General features: G+C 40.1%; 3 protein-coding genes across 4 annotated transcripts; 1 reads left to right on the forward strand and 2 right to left on the reverse strand.

The window, feature by feature from the left end:
- Positions 1-890: 890 nt before the first annotated feature.
- Positions 891-5,908, reverse strand: LOC119074781 (RRP12-like protein). The gene is made up of 12 exons (XM_037181055.1): positions 5,654-5,908; positions 5,351-5,585; positions 5,168-5,294; positions 4,919-5,101; positions 3,787-4,864; positions 2,875-3,724; positions 2,660-2,819; positions 2,302-2,574; positions 1,971-2,236; positions 1,742-1,902; positions 1,144-1,675; positions 891-1,055 (listed from the first exon to the last, which is right to left on the reverse strand). Exons 1-12 carry the CDS (start codon positions 5,793-5,795, stop codon positions 944-946), a joined length of 4,119 nt encoding a protein of 1,372 aa, XP_037036950.1. The 5' UTR covers positions 5,796-5,908; the 3' UTR covers positions 891-943.
- Positions 5,909-9,131: 3,223 nt separating this feature from the next.
- Positions 9,132-10,125, forward strand: LOC119074788 (probable serine/threonine-protein kinase yakA). The gene is made up of 2 exons (XM_037181067.1): positions 9,132-9,293; positions 9,371-10,125. Exons 1-2 carry the CDS (start codon positions 9,271-9,273, stop codon positions 9,891-9,893), a joined length of 546 nt encoding a protein of 181 aa, XP_037036962.1. The 5' UTR covers positions 9,132-9,270; the 3' UTR covers positions 9,894-10,125.
- Positions 10,126-11,582: 1,457 nt separating this feature from the next.
- LOC119074785 (histone acetyltransferase type B catalytic subunit) lies at positions 11,583-13,881 on the reverse strand. 2 transcript variants are annotated; one of them, XM_037181063.1, is made up of 7 exons: positions 13,767-13,881; positions 13,158-13,248; positions 12,599-13,091; positions 12,362-12,527; positions 12,103-12,294; positions 11,798-12,037; positions 11,583-11,729 (listed from the first exon to the last, which is right to left on the reverse strand). In XM_037181063.1, the coding sequence occupies exons 2-7, from the start codon at positions 13,222-13,224 to the stop codon at positions 11,685-11,687; spliced, it is 1,203 nt and encodes a 400-aa protein (XP_037036958.1). In that variant the 5' UTR covers positions 13,225-13,248; positions 13,767-13,881; the 3' UTR covers positions 11,583-11,684. The 2 variants fall into 2 exon arrangements, with proteins under 2 accessions (XP_037036958.1, XP_037036959.1); XM_037181064.1 differs by having other exon boundaries at positions 13,158-13,251; positions 13,767-13,874.
- Between the last annotated feature and the right edge of the window lie 1,728 nt (positions 13,882-15,609).

Below are 15,609 nucleotides of genomic sequence, written 5' to 3' on the forward strand. Positions count from 1 at the left end.
ACTACATGTAACGAAAAGGTAGCATCTACGATGAATTATGTAAAGTTGAAATATTTAAGTGCTTATATTGCATCGGAGATGCTACCAAACTTCCGTAAGCTCTACTTCTGAAAGTACATGCAATTACCTTTCATATGACAACCCACACGACAATGTACGTTTCGTGTACCTCGAGAAATTTCTGTATGAAAAGTGTGAGTTTTCATTTTTTTTTTTCGGTTGAAAACTTCAACTGTACATATCTCAGTGTGGATGAATCTTAAGCCCAATAAGACCCTATTTGCCCCGAAAGTACATGCAATTACCCTGTACGGCTCGTCTACCTGGAAAAATTTCTGTAAGAAAAGTCCAAGTTTTCAGTTTTCGATCACCTCCCACCAGCCACACAAGCTTCGAAGAATTTTTTTGAAAGTGGTTTTAGGTTCTAGGGACCAATACCAATCTAGACACATATCGATGGAGTTATGCAATAACCATGTTTAAAAGACATTTTTTAAATGCAAAAGAAATTGGTTTTTGCAAAACACATCAGATATAAAAAAGTCCAATGGAAAATGCGTCCGATTTCAAGATTCTGTTTTTCAAAAGAATCCCTCAATACGGTATGAGGGAGACGCATTTTCTGGCCACAAGACAACAAAATAATATGAGGAGGTTGAAGAAAAGAGGTGTTTTTACGACTCTGGATGGGACTTTCCGTAGCCAGTATGACTACTAGTGTATGACTGTGAAAACCCGTATCAGCGGTGTAATTGTATCAGTGGACCCATCTGGAAAAACAGCTGATGCAACTCATGAACACAGTTACAGTTAAAGAAATTCATTTCAGTTCAGTTACGTCCAATGTATTTTGCAGAATTACGCCACGGAACATGTAAAGACAGACGGAGTTTAATTGCAATAAAACGCCTTTAATAAATCCATTGATGATTGTAACATGAAATTATTTTTGTTTTTTATAAGCTTTTTGAATTCGATTCTTTGAACCAGCTGCAGCACCCTTCCTTGCACCGGCAACAATACCCTTGAATTGTCCAGAACTCTTGGCCCGTTTTCTGTAAGGTAAATGATGTTGTCAGTTATAACATGAATGCAACAGAATGAAGAGCTGAAGAGCGGTTACAAAGACCTTCGATGACTTACCGCTTGTTTAGCACATTCCTTGTCAACGGAATGTAAGCATACGGATCCATTTTTCCCTTCTTCTTCATATCACCTTTCGCTTTCTTCGCCTTAAATTCACCACCATAAACGGTACTCGCTGATTTTGTGGTTGCCATTGACATTCGAGACATTCCTGTCGCACCAGATTTAACCGATGCCGTTCCCATTGATCTGTGAATACCCTTTCCGCCGGTAACGTATCGACTGCTAGCCGCACTCGACGCAACACTTCTCAAATCACTAGCTTTACGTTTGCGCGAAGGCATCGCTTCACGATTATCTTCATCGTCACTGCTATCACTTTCCAGCGAACGTTTATTCGATGCATTTTGCTTGGACGCGTCTCCTTCGCCGTCATCATCCGAGTCGGACATTTGTGCTCCTCGTGCCGGTGCGGCGATGATGAGCCGACCATCGACAGCCGTTTTGAAGCCGCGATTGATGTCCTTCTCTTTCTTTTTCTTGTCGGTTTCGTTGGATTCTGTGGTTGTGACCGGTGATGGTTTTGTTGCTGTGGAATGAACGCAAAATGTTGGAATTTATGTTTGTCGTGAAAGCGAGGCGCATCTTAACTTACAAGTGATCTTTCCAATTGAATTGATGTCCGCCAAATCGACTATGCTGTCAGGATCTTCTTGAATGTAGGTTTCTCTTTGTTTCGATTTCTTCACCGGCTCCTTCTCACCTTCCATATCGTCATCAAAGTCGGAATCGGAATCAGCTAAAATATCCTGCATGCTGGAAACATAAACGTTGGATGGTTACGTTTCCCTTCCATGGACCATCGGTGTGGAATAGAAACTTACGTTTGGCTCTTCTTCTCCAGACTACTTATCACATCGTCCTCATCGCTACTATCATTCTTGTCATCGTTCGCCACTTTCTGTCGCTTCTGTCGACTCATCAATTTCCTGATGTTCTTCAATTTCTTGTGTGTCACCTCATCGTTGCCCGGGACAAGTTTAACAATCTCTTCGGGAGTGAATTTCTTGCATAATTTCTTCAAAATGTATCCGATGTGAACGCGACAGTACCGTTTCGTATCCGGTACCATTGACGACAGTGACTTGACCTGTGAGCAAGGGTAGAGATCGTACAAATTGACTTTCGCATTTTCATATGAAAAATTAAACTCACAATCGACGTCAAATGATTGGCGACCAACGGTGATGGTAACACCTTCATGAATGTGATCAAAAACACCACAGCCGATTCGACTTCGCTGCGATTCTTTCCGACTAAAAAGGCTAGAATTTGGTCCAGGAGGAATTGCAGTGTGCTGACGGTCAGGCTGCCGGTGAAATGTGCAACGATTGCTTTGAGTGTAAGAATTGTGTTACTGATGAGAACACTGTCTCCACCAAATCCTGCGCAAACAACGTCGATGAAATCGTTCAGTTTGTCGTCATTCTGGAAGGGGAAAATGTTTAGAATTTCGGAAGCATGATACACTGACCCTCAGTGCCATGTTGTATCATGGGGTGTCGTGTCATACCTGATAAATTTCACCAATACGAATGATCAGATTCAGCGCCGTGTTATCCTTTTTGCTCGATCCATGGTTGTATGCTACAATGACTTCAGGTATTGTCTTCACAATGAGATCTTCATCCGATGAAACATTCTCCTGTTTGTCTATTAGGAACTTGATGCAACTGAAACGTCGGACAATTTTAGTTTTTTCCTTTGTTTTACTCCGGAAAAACTTACTTTAATCGGGCAGCTTGTGTTGTGTTGCAAGTAGTTTTCAATGACTGCAGAACCAATTCCTTAATTTGATCAATGTTGGCCTCGACGAAATCTGTGGCCCCTTCTGTGGTCGTTGTTAAAATGTTCAACATCAATTGATAGGCTTTGCGCTGTTGCTTCTTCAATTTCTCCAACGATTTGGCGACCGTTGACTTTTTCGTTTTCCGTTTCAGCACCACCGAAATGAAATCGTCGAACAATTCTTTGAGTTGATCGGACGACTGATAAACCGCCAGTTTCTCAACGATATCAAATATTGCCTCGGAAGCGAACGAGCCAGCTTCATGCGATTTGTGCGTAGCTTTAGCCACTTCGTATAACTCTGCCAATTTATCGTGCGGTGTGATCTTCAAATATTCCTCAATCACTTCCATGGTCTTCGTTCGCAGGTCACTCTCATACGTCCCATTCGGTTTGGTCGAATAAATGTTGAACAAAATGGGCAGAAAGTTCTTAGCAAATCTTCCCAACACCGTCTTTCCGTCATCATCCACATTGGTCATCAGTTCCTTCAAACCGTCGAGAATTGGTGCTCTCAAATTGACACTGCTGTTCAACACATTTCCCAAATTCCGTGCAACCAATTTAAAATTGTACATGTCGAGTGGCTTACGGCAGAAGCCCGGAAACAGGCCCCACAGTTGACTGCACAACAGTTCGTTGACATGAGCCAGTCGCTTTTCTTCGGTCGTTTGGTATTTCTTCCAGTTCTGATTGCATTTTGCTGCCCACTTGAGGATGTGCGAATCGAAGAACTCGAACGTCGACTCCGTGATACCTTCACGCAGCAAAGGTAATAGCCAGGATCGATCTAATGGAGTGGAAAGATCAATAAGCCAAACTGGAGAGCGAATTGTAACGTAAAGGACTCACCCAACAGCACTTCACCGTCGTCCGAATTGACCAAGGGAATCGCTCGTAAAACATTTTCCGGACCCATTGTAGGAATGGCCGACAGTATCGCATGCTCGATGTGAAGTCGGAACGCACTGTCAGCGTCATACCGACCACCAATTACCGTTAACGGTTCAATCAGTTCGTTGGCAAAAAACTTTCCAACCGATTCGAAGACAATAGCAAACGTTTGCACGACTTGAGTTGCAACGTGCCCGAATGGAGCACTCAGCGCTTTCGTAACTGATTGGATGCATTTCGTGATCGGAATACGATTCGATTCGGCCAGTTGCTGGGTGAAACAAGCCGGCTTGATGCATTCCATAAACAATTCCTTGATGGCGTTCGAAGTGCCCGTCACGATTTCGTTTCGAGCGTTCATCCACAAATCGGTTGCACAAATGTCCATCAATTTGGGCAACGCGTTGACACACATGGGCACATCATGTGATGACAAGCACACATGGGCCTCTTTCACAACGGTTAACCAGGCTAAGATTTGACGCGGATCTAAGCGATCCGGTCGGTATTCGTACAGGACCGTTATCAATTTACCGATAAGATTGGCCGACAGATTCTTGGACGACGATTTGAATAAGGCGTACAGCGTTTGCATGCAGTTGGTTCGAATCAGGACATTCGTGGCCGTCATGATTGACAGTAAATTTTCGCAGACCAATTTTATGTCATCCACTTTGAAGCCACTCAATGTTTCGCGGAGCAATCCCAACGTGTGCAGAACGATCGTTTGTCCATTCACAACGTTTTCTGGTTTGAACTGTTGTATGGAGAAGGTAGCAATGCGATTGCTAGCAGGGTGGAAGGTGAATTTTTTCGGTACGTCCTCGACGTCCTCATCGTCATCTGTGGGCAATGTTGACTGCATGAAACTACTGCCATGAATGATCGAAGCGATGGCATGTTGAGCCGATTTTCGTATTTTAGGTTTCGGGTGCACCACAAATGCCATGATGGCATCGAAATACTCCAACGTCGACGATAATGTCCACAGGGAATATTCTTGAGCCCGTAGTATCGCTGCCATACAGCTGATTATCTACGAAAAGAAAAATTACATCCGGGCACGCGAGGTATGCCAAGCAAAGCTTACGCTTCTTAAAACGTTCTGGTTGTCGGTGTCCGCAAAACGTTTCATCAAATCCATCAGAAGGCTGGCTGTGTCTCCGAATTTCCGCCGTAACACTGCTTCCGGAACAGTTTTGATTCCCATGGCAAGAAGTGACACTGAAGCGATTAATTCGTTATCTTCCTTGGCAGCGTCTAGCGTCTCCATCTGTAATGTGATCGATCATAATTATAACATTGTGCTCGTGCGATCCGAACATCCATACGACATTACCAATGCGAGAAAATACTCGGTGGAGGTCTGACCACCTCCACGTTCTTTTATTACTTCAGTTAGCGCAGCTAGTATAGCCAACATCTCTTTGTGTTGAGATGAATCCGACCGGAAGCCGACTAGAAGTCTTAAAAAATTGTCGTTAGCACAAGATCGAATTATCAGTTGAATCAGTTCACTCACTTGCTAAAAGTCATATTCGTGCAGGCACTGTAATTCGACGCGAATGTCTTGTACGTTTTGAACGTACCCAACTCGGTCATTCCCTCATCCTCACCATCAAATTTGAACGATTTCAGACTGCTGGCTATATCATTGACGGTCGGTTCTTCATTGCCAACCGCATAGGAGAGACGAGCATCGTGTTTGTGTACAGCATCGAGAGTCAACGATCCGGTTTTGTTTTCAGTACTCGGTGCTGGAATGAAGGAAAAAGTCTCGATCGATATCAACTCGAAAGACGAATTTTTTGTGGTATGTTTTTACCCAGACTCAAATTCGATTGAAAAAATCGAGACTGCGCTTTGTTTCGATGTTTCCTTTTCTCCGGATTTGAAGTGGCTGATTGGCCGTGTCCCCACAGTTTGCCTTTACTGTGTCGCTTCAATTTTGATCGGAATTTTCCCATTTTCGTTCTTAACAACAAATCTACGAGGATTGATGAAAATCAAATTTTTTTTTGGTTAGACAACTGTCAGTCAATATCGTTGCACGCACACGTGCTGAAGGTGCTGACAAAAACAAATGCCAGATGACATTTGACATTGTCAAGTCTGTTCACTTTAATTTTGAACAAAAAAAAGCGCGCGCATTCGAGCAAAGTAAAATGTCGATTTTCACAAGGCTGTATACTTTGGGGAGGTCACGCAGATGCAGATACGCGTGTTACACACCATGTTTCATACAAAAAATTCACCACGCCATACAAATTCAATTTTGGTGAATTTGTTTGTATGGAAAAGGTGTGTTCTCGCGTATCTAATAAAATGGCGATCTGCGTGACCTCCCCAAAGTATACAGCCTTGGATTTTCATACAAAAAATTCACCACTTGTGATGATCAAGGTTCTGAAAGTACAGGTTAAAACACTTCTGAGTTGAACATGAAGTCACACAGATTTTTACAATTTAGACCCACTTTGTTGAACACACTCATTACAGATTGCCACAGATTTTCATTGAAAGGTGAGTTTGTTTATATAAAATCGCAATTTTCTCTGCTCCATACGAATTTTGACCTTAGACCATACCTATAGAGTTTACTTTCATTACTAAGACAGTTCTGAGTTGATCACGAAAGCGGTGAAACCCAAATCTTGACAATTTAGACATGTTTTGTTAAACATCCTCATTACAGATTGTGTGAAATATTCATTACTGGGCTCTTGAAAAGTCATATTATATGCGAAAAAATGTTGTACACCTTTATTCAAAGTAGTTTAATTTTTTTCCGAAATTCAATTTCAGGTCATCAGGTAGTGTCAGGTTTTATCAGATCATGACCTGAAAAATCAGGTCAGGTCATGTCTAAGTCAATTTTCTTATCAGGTCAACCTGACCTGACCTGTCGTAAGCCTTATAACTTAATGAAGCAATGACAAATTTTTCGGGTGTAGTGACCCAAATGAACCCAATTAATAAACCCCGAGAGTGTTGTAATTTTTATCTTATTTTCTAAACGAACAGGTTAAGATGGTTAAGACAACCGACGATGACGGAGGCACCGAAATTAAAACGTTCAGTGGATATTTCATGATGCCACCGACTTCGTAATGTGTCACAAACACATATATAAACTAAACTGACTAAACTATAAAAACACCAAGGTTGTAAACTTTTAAGTCATGCAGATTCATACAAAAAATTCACCACGCCATACAAATTCAATTTTGGTGAATTTGTTTGTATTGTGGTGTGTTCTTGCGCAATGAAAGTATAAACCAGGTATGGTCTGTTCATACAAACCGGAGGACATAGCGATTTCATATAAACAAACTCACCTCTCATGAGAGGTCCATACAAAGTTTGACATTCGACCTCCCCAAAGTTTACAGCCTTGACAAACACTGGTAAATTGTCAAGGCTGTAAACTTTGGGGAGGTCACGCAGATACAGGTACGCGGATGACACACCACACTTGATGATAACATGGCGGATTTCCTACAAAAATTCACCTACTGTGATGATTGTCATCGCCGTGATGATGTGGCGAATTTTTTTTGTATGTAAAATCATCAGACGTGGTGTGTTCCCGCGTATCTAATAAAATGGCGGTCTGCGTGACCTCCCCAAAGTTTACAGCCTTGGTAAATTATAACCACTATAGGTTTTTCTTCCAAGGTGAAATGAAATGTCAAACCATAGAGATATAACTTCAACATAATTAACAATGCAATCGTCAAAATAACAAAGAAAAATAAGTTGTGGTTACAGTTTGTTCATGTCATTTTACACAGTTTTAGATATGTCAGAGTTTTAAATGTACCCAGTCAATTAAGTTCTTCCCAAATTATGAATTTTTGGCGCAAAATTTAAAATTTCTATCGAGAATTCAAATATTGCGCATTTTGGGAAGAACTTAATTGACTGGGTACATTAAAAACTCTGACATATCGACAATCTTTAGAAACTGTGTAAAAATGAAATGAACAAACTGTATGGTTCTTTGGATGACATCGGTTCGTATTCGGTTAGTTTGTTTGTTAGGCTTAACCGTTACTTGAAACAGAAAGAACAAGTTAAGACACCTCTGACCGATATTTCTCTGTGGCGCCGTCTATGTTTATGAAAATTTATAAGACTCAACTTAACAAAAATAATAGTTATTTGTGTATCTGTTTTGGACGATTGTTTTTAGGCAATTTCGCGAGTTGTGGCCCGAACGAAGTGAGGGCTACATGCGAAAGTGCCTAAAATCAATCGTCCAAAACAGATACTCAAAAAATTTTTCATGTAAGGGGTCGAAAACCCGAGAAAAATCTCGAAACTCCCTCATTTTCGGCCCCGACACATGAAAAATAAATTTAAATTATTTTGTTCAAGTTGAATTTTAACACAATTTGTAATGAGTTCGTTTGACAAAGTTGGTGTCATCCGCCTAAGTGTTTTATAACCTGTTCTTTCAGAACCTTGACTTGGAAGAAACCAAGGTAAATATAGTGAGGAGGTGGCACGAAAGTTCGATACAAACGCCATCTCATCCCTTCGTTGAAAGCAAAAAATGGAATAGAAAGTCGGGCCATCTGTTGTGAGATAGCGAAAATATTTTTATATAAAAATAAAAACAATTTAACAAATGAAATTACTGTAAACATACATTCACTTGCTCACAAAACATTTGGCTATCGTCAACACAACACTACACTCAATGCGTACTTTCAATCAAGTGAACATGTGTTTTCGAGACATATGAGGACCTAAAGTAAAATGATGACAGTGACATTTACTTTCGGCCCGCAAATACGCAAGCCCACGGGGCGAAAGTAAAATGATGACAGTGACATTTACTTTCGGCCCAAGGCCTGAATTTTTTTACTTTCGGTCACCATTTGAGGACCAAAAATACAAACTTTCGCAGTATTTGGCATAAAATAGTTATTTGTGTATCTGTTTTGAACGATTGTTTTTAGGCAATTTCGCTTGTTGTAGTCCGAACGAAGTGAGGGCTACATTCGAACGTGCCTAAAATCAATCATGAAAAACCATTTTTCATGTGTCGGGGCCGAAAATGAGGGAGTTTCGAGATTTTTCTCGGGTTTTCGACCCCTTACATGAAAAATTTTTTGAGTATCTGTTTTGGACGATTGATTTTAGGCACGTTCGCATGTAGCCCTCACTTCGTTCGGACTACAACAAGCGAAATTGCCTAAAAACAATCGTCCAAAACAGATACACAAATAACTAATTCATGCCACCCATCCCCAGTAAACTACGGCAAATCAAAAGATGAACACACTCTCTCTTACAAATGTCATTGTCAGTGTCATTAGACAGCTGGAATTATTGTTGTTCAGTGTTCATGTTCTTTGTCATTTCAAGTTATTCTAATAGTAATTTTTAATAATAAAAAACTGATTAAGAAGGCTTACCAAAAGCTGCTAAATAATGACTGCCATAACTGACAGCAGGTTTGTGTTTGCCAATATTTAGCGATTTCAGTGCTCTAAATCAGTTTCATAAAAAAATTTAACAAAACAATTTCCAGGAAACGATCGAGGGAAGAAGATGGAAGCGACTTCATGCCATTGTCGAAGAGAATAACAAATCTTCACATAAATCAGTCATCGTCGCCAATGCAGAGCGAAAATGATATTGCTGATTACAATATGAATGTTAATCATCATCATCAGCAGCAGCAGCAGCAGCAACAGCAGCAACAACAACATCATCATCAATCGCTCCAGCAGCACCAATCGTTACAGTTTCAAAATCAATTCGGATCGTTTGGTCAAATGCCAAGCGGTGAATCGAATCAATTTAGTGATTTTTCCAATTTGTCCCATCCGATCGATGAGCAGGAAAGACAGTATCGTCAGTATTTGAGTGAATGTAATAATGCTAGCAGCAGTAACGGAAGTTCGTGTACAAATGTCAGTTCAAATGAAAATCATATGGCAAGCTATGATCCGTACGAGCCGGAGCTGAGTCAAGAGCAAAATCCCTTCTATTACACCAAAAACAAATTGCTGTACGATCTGTATCTGGAGCGGTTACGACGACATCAATGATTCCAGATGATTCTTGTGTGGTAGAGAGTCAACAAAAGTGAACAAAAAAGAAGAACAGCCAATCTAAAAATTTATTGTGTTAAGCGTGTGTGAGATTGAGAAAACCAAAATTCTTTGTCATTGATGGATACAAAATTACTTTAAAAAAAACCGAAAAAAAAATTATTGAAACAAAACCATTTTGTGGCTTTTCACAAGGTGGATTGAATAAAATTTATTTCAAGCAATTTAATTTCGATTTTCATTTGTTTAAACTTGTACAGTTCACTACGAAGTGATGTCCTACATGCCTATGTGACTTTTAACTATCACTAACTTCATCAGAATATATTCACGCGCTTTATGCAGCCGTTGGTCCTATTGGTGTCTGTGGTTCCATAGCTCCGCTTCCAAAAAAAGTAATGTGAACAGGATAGTTTTTAGTGCAGAAGAAATCTGCGGTGTCCTGAGTTCAAATAACCACTTCATAGGTCTCCACTACCTATCGTTGGTACCACATCGAAGGTAGACTAATTTTTGACTTTCTTTGACATTGTAGCAATGATAGGTAGTGAGGACGTATGGAGTGGTTGAACTCAGCACACCGAAGATATCTGCTGCACCAACAACTGTCCTGTCCCAAATACTGTTTGAACCTTGTCACTTAAAAGTCAGCTTTTGGTCTACACATTCTTAAAATCGATTTTTAACTGTGAACCGCACAAAATGTTCCATCATGACTTCACGATTAAAAATCGATGTTAAAAATGTGTAGGCCGAAAATTGACATGTACGTTGTGAGGTTCGAATCGGAATCACAGACGCCATTGTGACCAACGGATGTGTGGTTCGTACTCAGGGCACCGAGACCTATCCAAAACGGACTATACCATCATCCGTGCACACATAGAAAGTTAAAATTGTTGCCTATCGATTTTACTTCATTACCTTCAGCATACACAATTACAGGGAACGTCACTGAAATTTAGACATAAATTTGTTTATTGCGCACTATCACAAAAGTGCTAGGACATAACGGTGAAAAAGTTGCACACACGCGCGTGAGTGACAAAACCGTATAATGAGTCCTTATTACGGATGTGTGAGCAGTTTTGTTTGTATGAGTGGGTCAGATGCAAAACAGCTGAATAAAGTTCATGTTTAAATTTGACTGATGTTCACTGTACATGCTTAAGAGACATAAAGGAGGAAATTTTCGAATCGTGCGTACATCACAATGAATCGTTTCTCAACAATCTAACGAAAAATTTCTTTAACTTCTTTGAATACTCACCTCTAGGTATTTCAAGTTGAACCTGAGGTCGGTGCAATTGAATACTAGTTCTTACGATTGTAAATTGAATAACGAATTGTCACAACCTTCTTCACGACCCGTTAAATTTGGGTCTTAACATTGCTTTGCTGCAGCTGAATTTACCAGCTAGCACATCCTACTATCGAGAATTCAAATTCTTAAAGTTTCGTTAGTTGCACTTTGGCATTGCCGATGATCTGAATACAACCTCTCCACCGGACTGTCGTTATTGGTTATTGTGTAAAAGGTCAAGACCCAGCAACCGTTATTCTCTGACACTGGCTGTCCTTCCAACTATTCTGGATACTTCGGGTGTTATTCGGAAGTCAAATTCTTATGTCTCTCTCTCCGTGGATCGATCTGGATAGAGTTACTGGCACACAAGCACATTTTTCTTATAAAAACAAGTTTAATGCTGACCAACGAATGAGTACGACTACAGTTCACGTGAAGAGATTAAAGTTTAACACTGAAAACGACGTCACGATCCCAGAAAGTCAATTAATTTTGTCGATGATGCGTTGGTATTCTTCTTCGAGTTCCTGAAATGACACAGACACAAAACATTACATCCGATCGAAAACGCATCAATTTCGGTCAACTATCCCACCTTATATTCCAGCTTCAATTGTTCGATTCGTTCTTCCGGTGTTGGGATGCCGGCCGAAAGGATGCTGATATCTTGTCCAGCTTTCTCCAGTTTCTGAAAATCGTTCACTTGCTTGTGATGGTTTACGTTCAATCGCTTCTTCACCTCCAATCGATAAGCTTTGTACTCCTTCTCATCATTCACATTGGTGCAACGCAGTCGCAGAATTTCATAAATAATGCGGCACTGCCTGGGATTTATCTGGGATTGGAAAAGAAATCAAATTAGTCAACCCAGGCGACAGCAAGTAGTCATTCGGTTGTTACTTTAAAGCTTTTAGTGGCCTCTTTGACCATCTCACTGGTGAATCCGTTTTTGATTTTATCCGGAGAGAAACTGGCCAATTCTTGGCAGTTTCTGACATCGATCACATTACGAATGCGTCGGAATTCATCGGACGGGTCCTCAACGGTGATGTCAATGACCTTGTCATCAAATTTGAATCGATTGTAGATAACCTGTGACGGGGGAACAAGGGAAATAATTTTTACGATTCGGTTGTCCATTCAGCCAGTTGGAACTTACTTGGATAAATTTCGAACCGATTCCCAATTTCTGAAATGGCGGCAACACCAACATCTGACTGATTCTGGGTCGTATGTGTTCCGGATAAGCGTAATATACGTAAATTGTCGTGTAACCGACTGTGGCATACAAAGTTTTGCCTTCGCTGTTGGTGTACTTCTCGTAGCTGCCAAGAAAATCGAAAAAAAAATTCTAAAAAATCGATTCGTTGGACCAACGACCAATTCGTCAACTCACCAAACATAAAACATCCATTGCGGGTCATCCAAGTCAATGTACGACGCTGCATCCACGAACCACATAACAAAAGTCTGCATCCGAGTGTGAAACGCAACGAAACCCGGCGTATTGGCATCACAAGAGTAAAACTCAAAGTGTCTTTCCTTTCCGCCCTCAGTTACAGTTAGAGCATCGACCATTTCACCGAAAGGAACAAACGATTCGTCCTTGCCCAGTTTCGAACAGAACTCGTCGATGGAGGTGAAATAACAACCGCTCGTCAGCAATTGAGAAATTTTGCTGGTTACATCGTCCGCTTTCAAACCGTCACGTTCGTCAACACGGCTGCTGTATTTGCAGCCCAGGTACATATTCAATGCGCCAGCAGTGTAGTAGAGTCTCACTTTCAGATCTCTGTACCCGAAAATGCTCTCATTTTCACCGAAGACTTGATGGGCGAATTCGGGTGAAAAATTAATGGAATCGTCTTCAATGTCGTTACGGTCACGAACTGCAGAATTTCGAAATAAGATCGAACTTTAGCGATGGTGAGGCGAGATATGCGACTAACACTTACTCAGTTTCATTTCCACCACTTCCAGAGCATTTGCAACATAATCGTAGAGCTGGTTGAGTTGTGCCATTTCCGATACCGTCAGTAGACAAACCTTCTATAAATCCATAAAAAAAGGAAAATTAATTGCTGATGTGGTAGCGGGACTAATCAACCGGTGGAGACATTTAATTGGATAATTTTCAATCGATTGTCGAACCAATTACTGAAACTAGTCCATTCTGTAGCAGAAATAGTGGAAGCAGCAGCGAGAAGTTAGTCAGTTAGTGAGACCGCGTAACAATTCTACATTTTTCAGTTGGTTGACATTGTCCCTAGGGGGTTTGACCGTTAACAAAATCGTTCCCAAGGATCTATCGAGTCCGCAATAAATTTTCAATGAATCACTGACAACTCATTGAAATATTCGCATAGTGTCCGAACCATTCATGTCTAATGCAATTATTTTAAAATGTTGATCAACGTTTCAAGTCTTCAAATAAATAAACAGAAATTTGGCGCAATTTCTGTTCCCGTCTCCCAACATAACCTGAGCCGAAGTCGGCGTAAAGGAACATGTCTGGAAGTTATATTCGTAATCCCTGACAACAAGCGAATAGCACAATGTCCTACCACAAATATCCACTTGTCAGGTTGATAATCGCAGAATCAATTCCACACAAAATTGTAAAAACGTTTGGATCCAAAGCAGAAAATATATGAAAACATGGAGAGATCGAAAATACAATTTTGTTCTTCTTATTTTTTCGATTTGACCTGCACGGTTTTTAACTGACATTCGAGCCATACGATCACACAAGACACGCATACTAACGAATTTTACGTCGTAGAATTGTCGTAAGTACGTTCACGAATAGCGCGAAGTTTTGAATTAATATTTTTTGCGTCGATATACAGTCGCATTTTGTGCTTTTTAAATGAAACGACTGATAACATTCATAAAGGAAAAGTACCACAACAATCCAAAATTGTTTTAAAATTTAATTCTTTCCAATGGGAAAACTGTTTACCTCGTTAAAGTGCATCGTAGTGTTCATTAACACTCGCTATATTCTGACAATAATCACATTGCCAAGGCGACTGGTCGTAATTTGGATGAACGAATGGGTGAACGAGTGAAACTTGAATGCTTGAATTTTGCGACGCAGAGACACCAAGTAAGTTTTCTTTGAGATTTTTGAAGCGATTGAATGCTAAATGCGAGAAAACGAGCTTTTGATCCACATTTTTGAACAATCCAGATGAATAAGCTTCGCTTAAGTTTCCGAGTGTTCTTCTGAGTACGTGTTCCAACTGAATTTGTTTTGTGAGAGTTCTTTATGAGTTTCCAATGTTTGACCCTTCCATTGAAAATGGTAATTTGCTCTCTACTTAAAAGTTTACCATACCACCAGTCACCAGCTCAGAGGATAATGGTGACGATGGCCTAATGTCATAGGAACGCTTCTTTTTCTTATTTTAATACTTCAAGTGTCCCAGTCCCATTCGTAGTCGTTTTTATAACCATTTCATAATCTGCAAACATTAAATTTTTGGCCTAATATACATAAATATATGACACTCCTGATGCAGACCTTCGATGATATAATAGTGATAATTAGGATTGTTAGACAGGTATTTTTAGAAGCTTATGAATGACTACATTCGCCACTGCAACTGGACTTAAAGCATAATTTTAGGAAGCTATGTCACTGACTTTGAATGGCCATAGGGGAGCCGAAGCATAGCAAGGTGGAGCTCGTTTGGAAGCCATTGGAATTATCTTCCGATTGATACTCACGAGCGATCTACCAAATGGGGATTGTTTTCGGATTTTCGAAATATTCTTTTATTTTATCCTCCCTTCATTACATTACAAAAGGGATTTAGGTCACTCCTTTAAATGTATTTTCGTCGTCTGCTCCTGCCTGGTTCACTTTACTATGTCGTGTTGAAACACTATGGGTCATTGGGTCAGGGGAGAGTAAACGAACTCTGGTTGTTTCTTCGGCCTTGTGTCTAAATTACACATCTAGAGCCTAATAAAATACTTTGCACTCGGTGTCATAAATAACTATTTCGGTTCACTTTTTCATCAAATGGTTCACTAAAATCCTAATTTTAGGCACACTTACGGCGTGAATTACGAAATTAAGAAACAAAATTATTTGTTAAGAAATTAAATCTTCGATCACATTATTCATGAAAATATTGTTCGGTGAAATGACAGAAGTGACCGACTTGCCGGCAGCGTGAATCATTGATAGTCCTGTGAAATAATGCTCAAATCCACAATCTATTGCGTACACATTGGTACGGCTGCTTTAGTAGCTTACCCTCACACTTTCGTATAACATGGTTTTCGGAGGTCATGAAAAAGGGATGAATAAATTGACAATTTTGAATTTTCATAAAATTATTTATTTGATTCTTAAAAACTATTATTCGTTTGTTTAATTATTTTTTTTTTAATTTT

The sequence above is a fragment of the Bradysia coprophila genome, unplaced genomic scaffold (genome assembly GCF_014529535.1).
Source record: "Bradysia coprophila strain Holo2 unplaced genomic scaffold, BU_Bcop_v1 contig_151, whole genome shotgun sequence".
NCBI classification, from domain to species: domain Eukaryota; kingdom Metazoa; phylum Arthropoda; class Insecta; order Diptera; family Sciaridae; genus Bradysia; species Bradysia coprophila.

What these genes read in the sequence shown, in the direction of transcription:
- LOC119074781 (XM_037181055.1), bottom strand. Translation starts at nt 5,795, where the DNA reads ATGGGAAAATTCCGATCAAAATTGAAGCGACACAGTAAAGGCAAACTG. An exon ending in ACGAATATGACTTTTAGCAA is followed by an intron (nt 5,295 to 5,350) that starts GTGAGTGAACTG and finishes CAATTTTTTAAG; the next exon opens with ACTTCTAGTCGGCTTCCGGT. An exon ending in CCGAGTATTTTCTCGCATTG is followed by an intron (nt 5,102 to 5,167) that starts GTAATGTCGTAT and finishes ATCACATTACAG; the next exon opens with ATGGAGACGCTAGACGCTGC.
- LOC119074788 (XM_037181067.1), top strand. Translation starts at nt 9,271, where the DNA reads ATGACTGCCATAACTGACAGCAG. An exon ending in ACTGCCATAACTGACAGCAG is followed by an intron (nt 9,294 to 9,370) that starts GTTTGTGTTTGC and finishes AACAATTTCCAG; the next exon opens with GAAACGATCGAGGGAAGAAG.
- LOC119074785 (XM_037181063.1), bottom strand. Translation starts at nt 13,224, where the DNA reads ATGGCACAACTCAACCAGCTCTACGATTATGTTGCAAATGCTCTGGAA. An exon ending in CAATGGATGTTTTATGTTTG is followed by an intron (nt 12,528 to 12,598) that starts GTGAGTTGACGA and finishes TTTTCTTGGCAG; the next exon opens with CTACGAGAAGTACACCAACA. An exon ending in AATTGAAGCTGGAATATAAG is followed by an intron (nt 11,730 to 11,797) that starts GTGGGATAGTTG and finishes GTGTCATTTCAG; the next exon opens with GAACTCGAAGAAGAATACCA.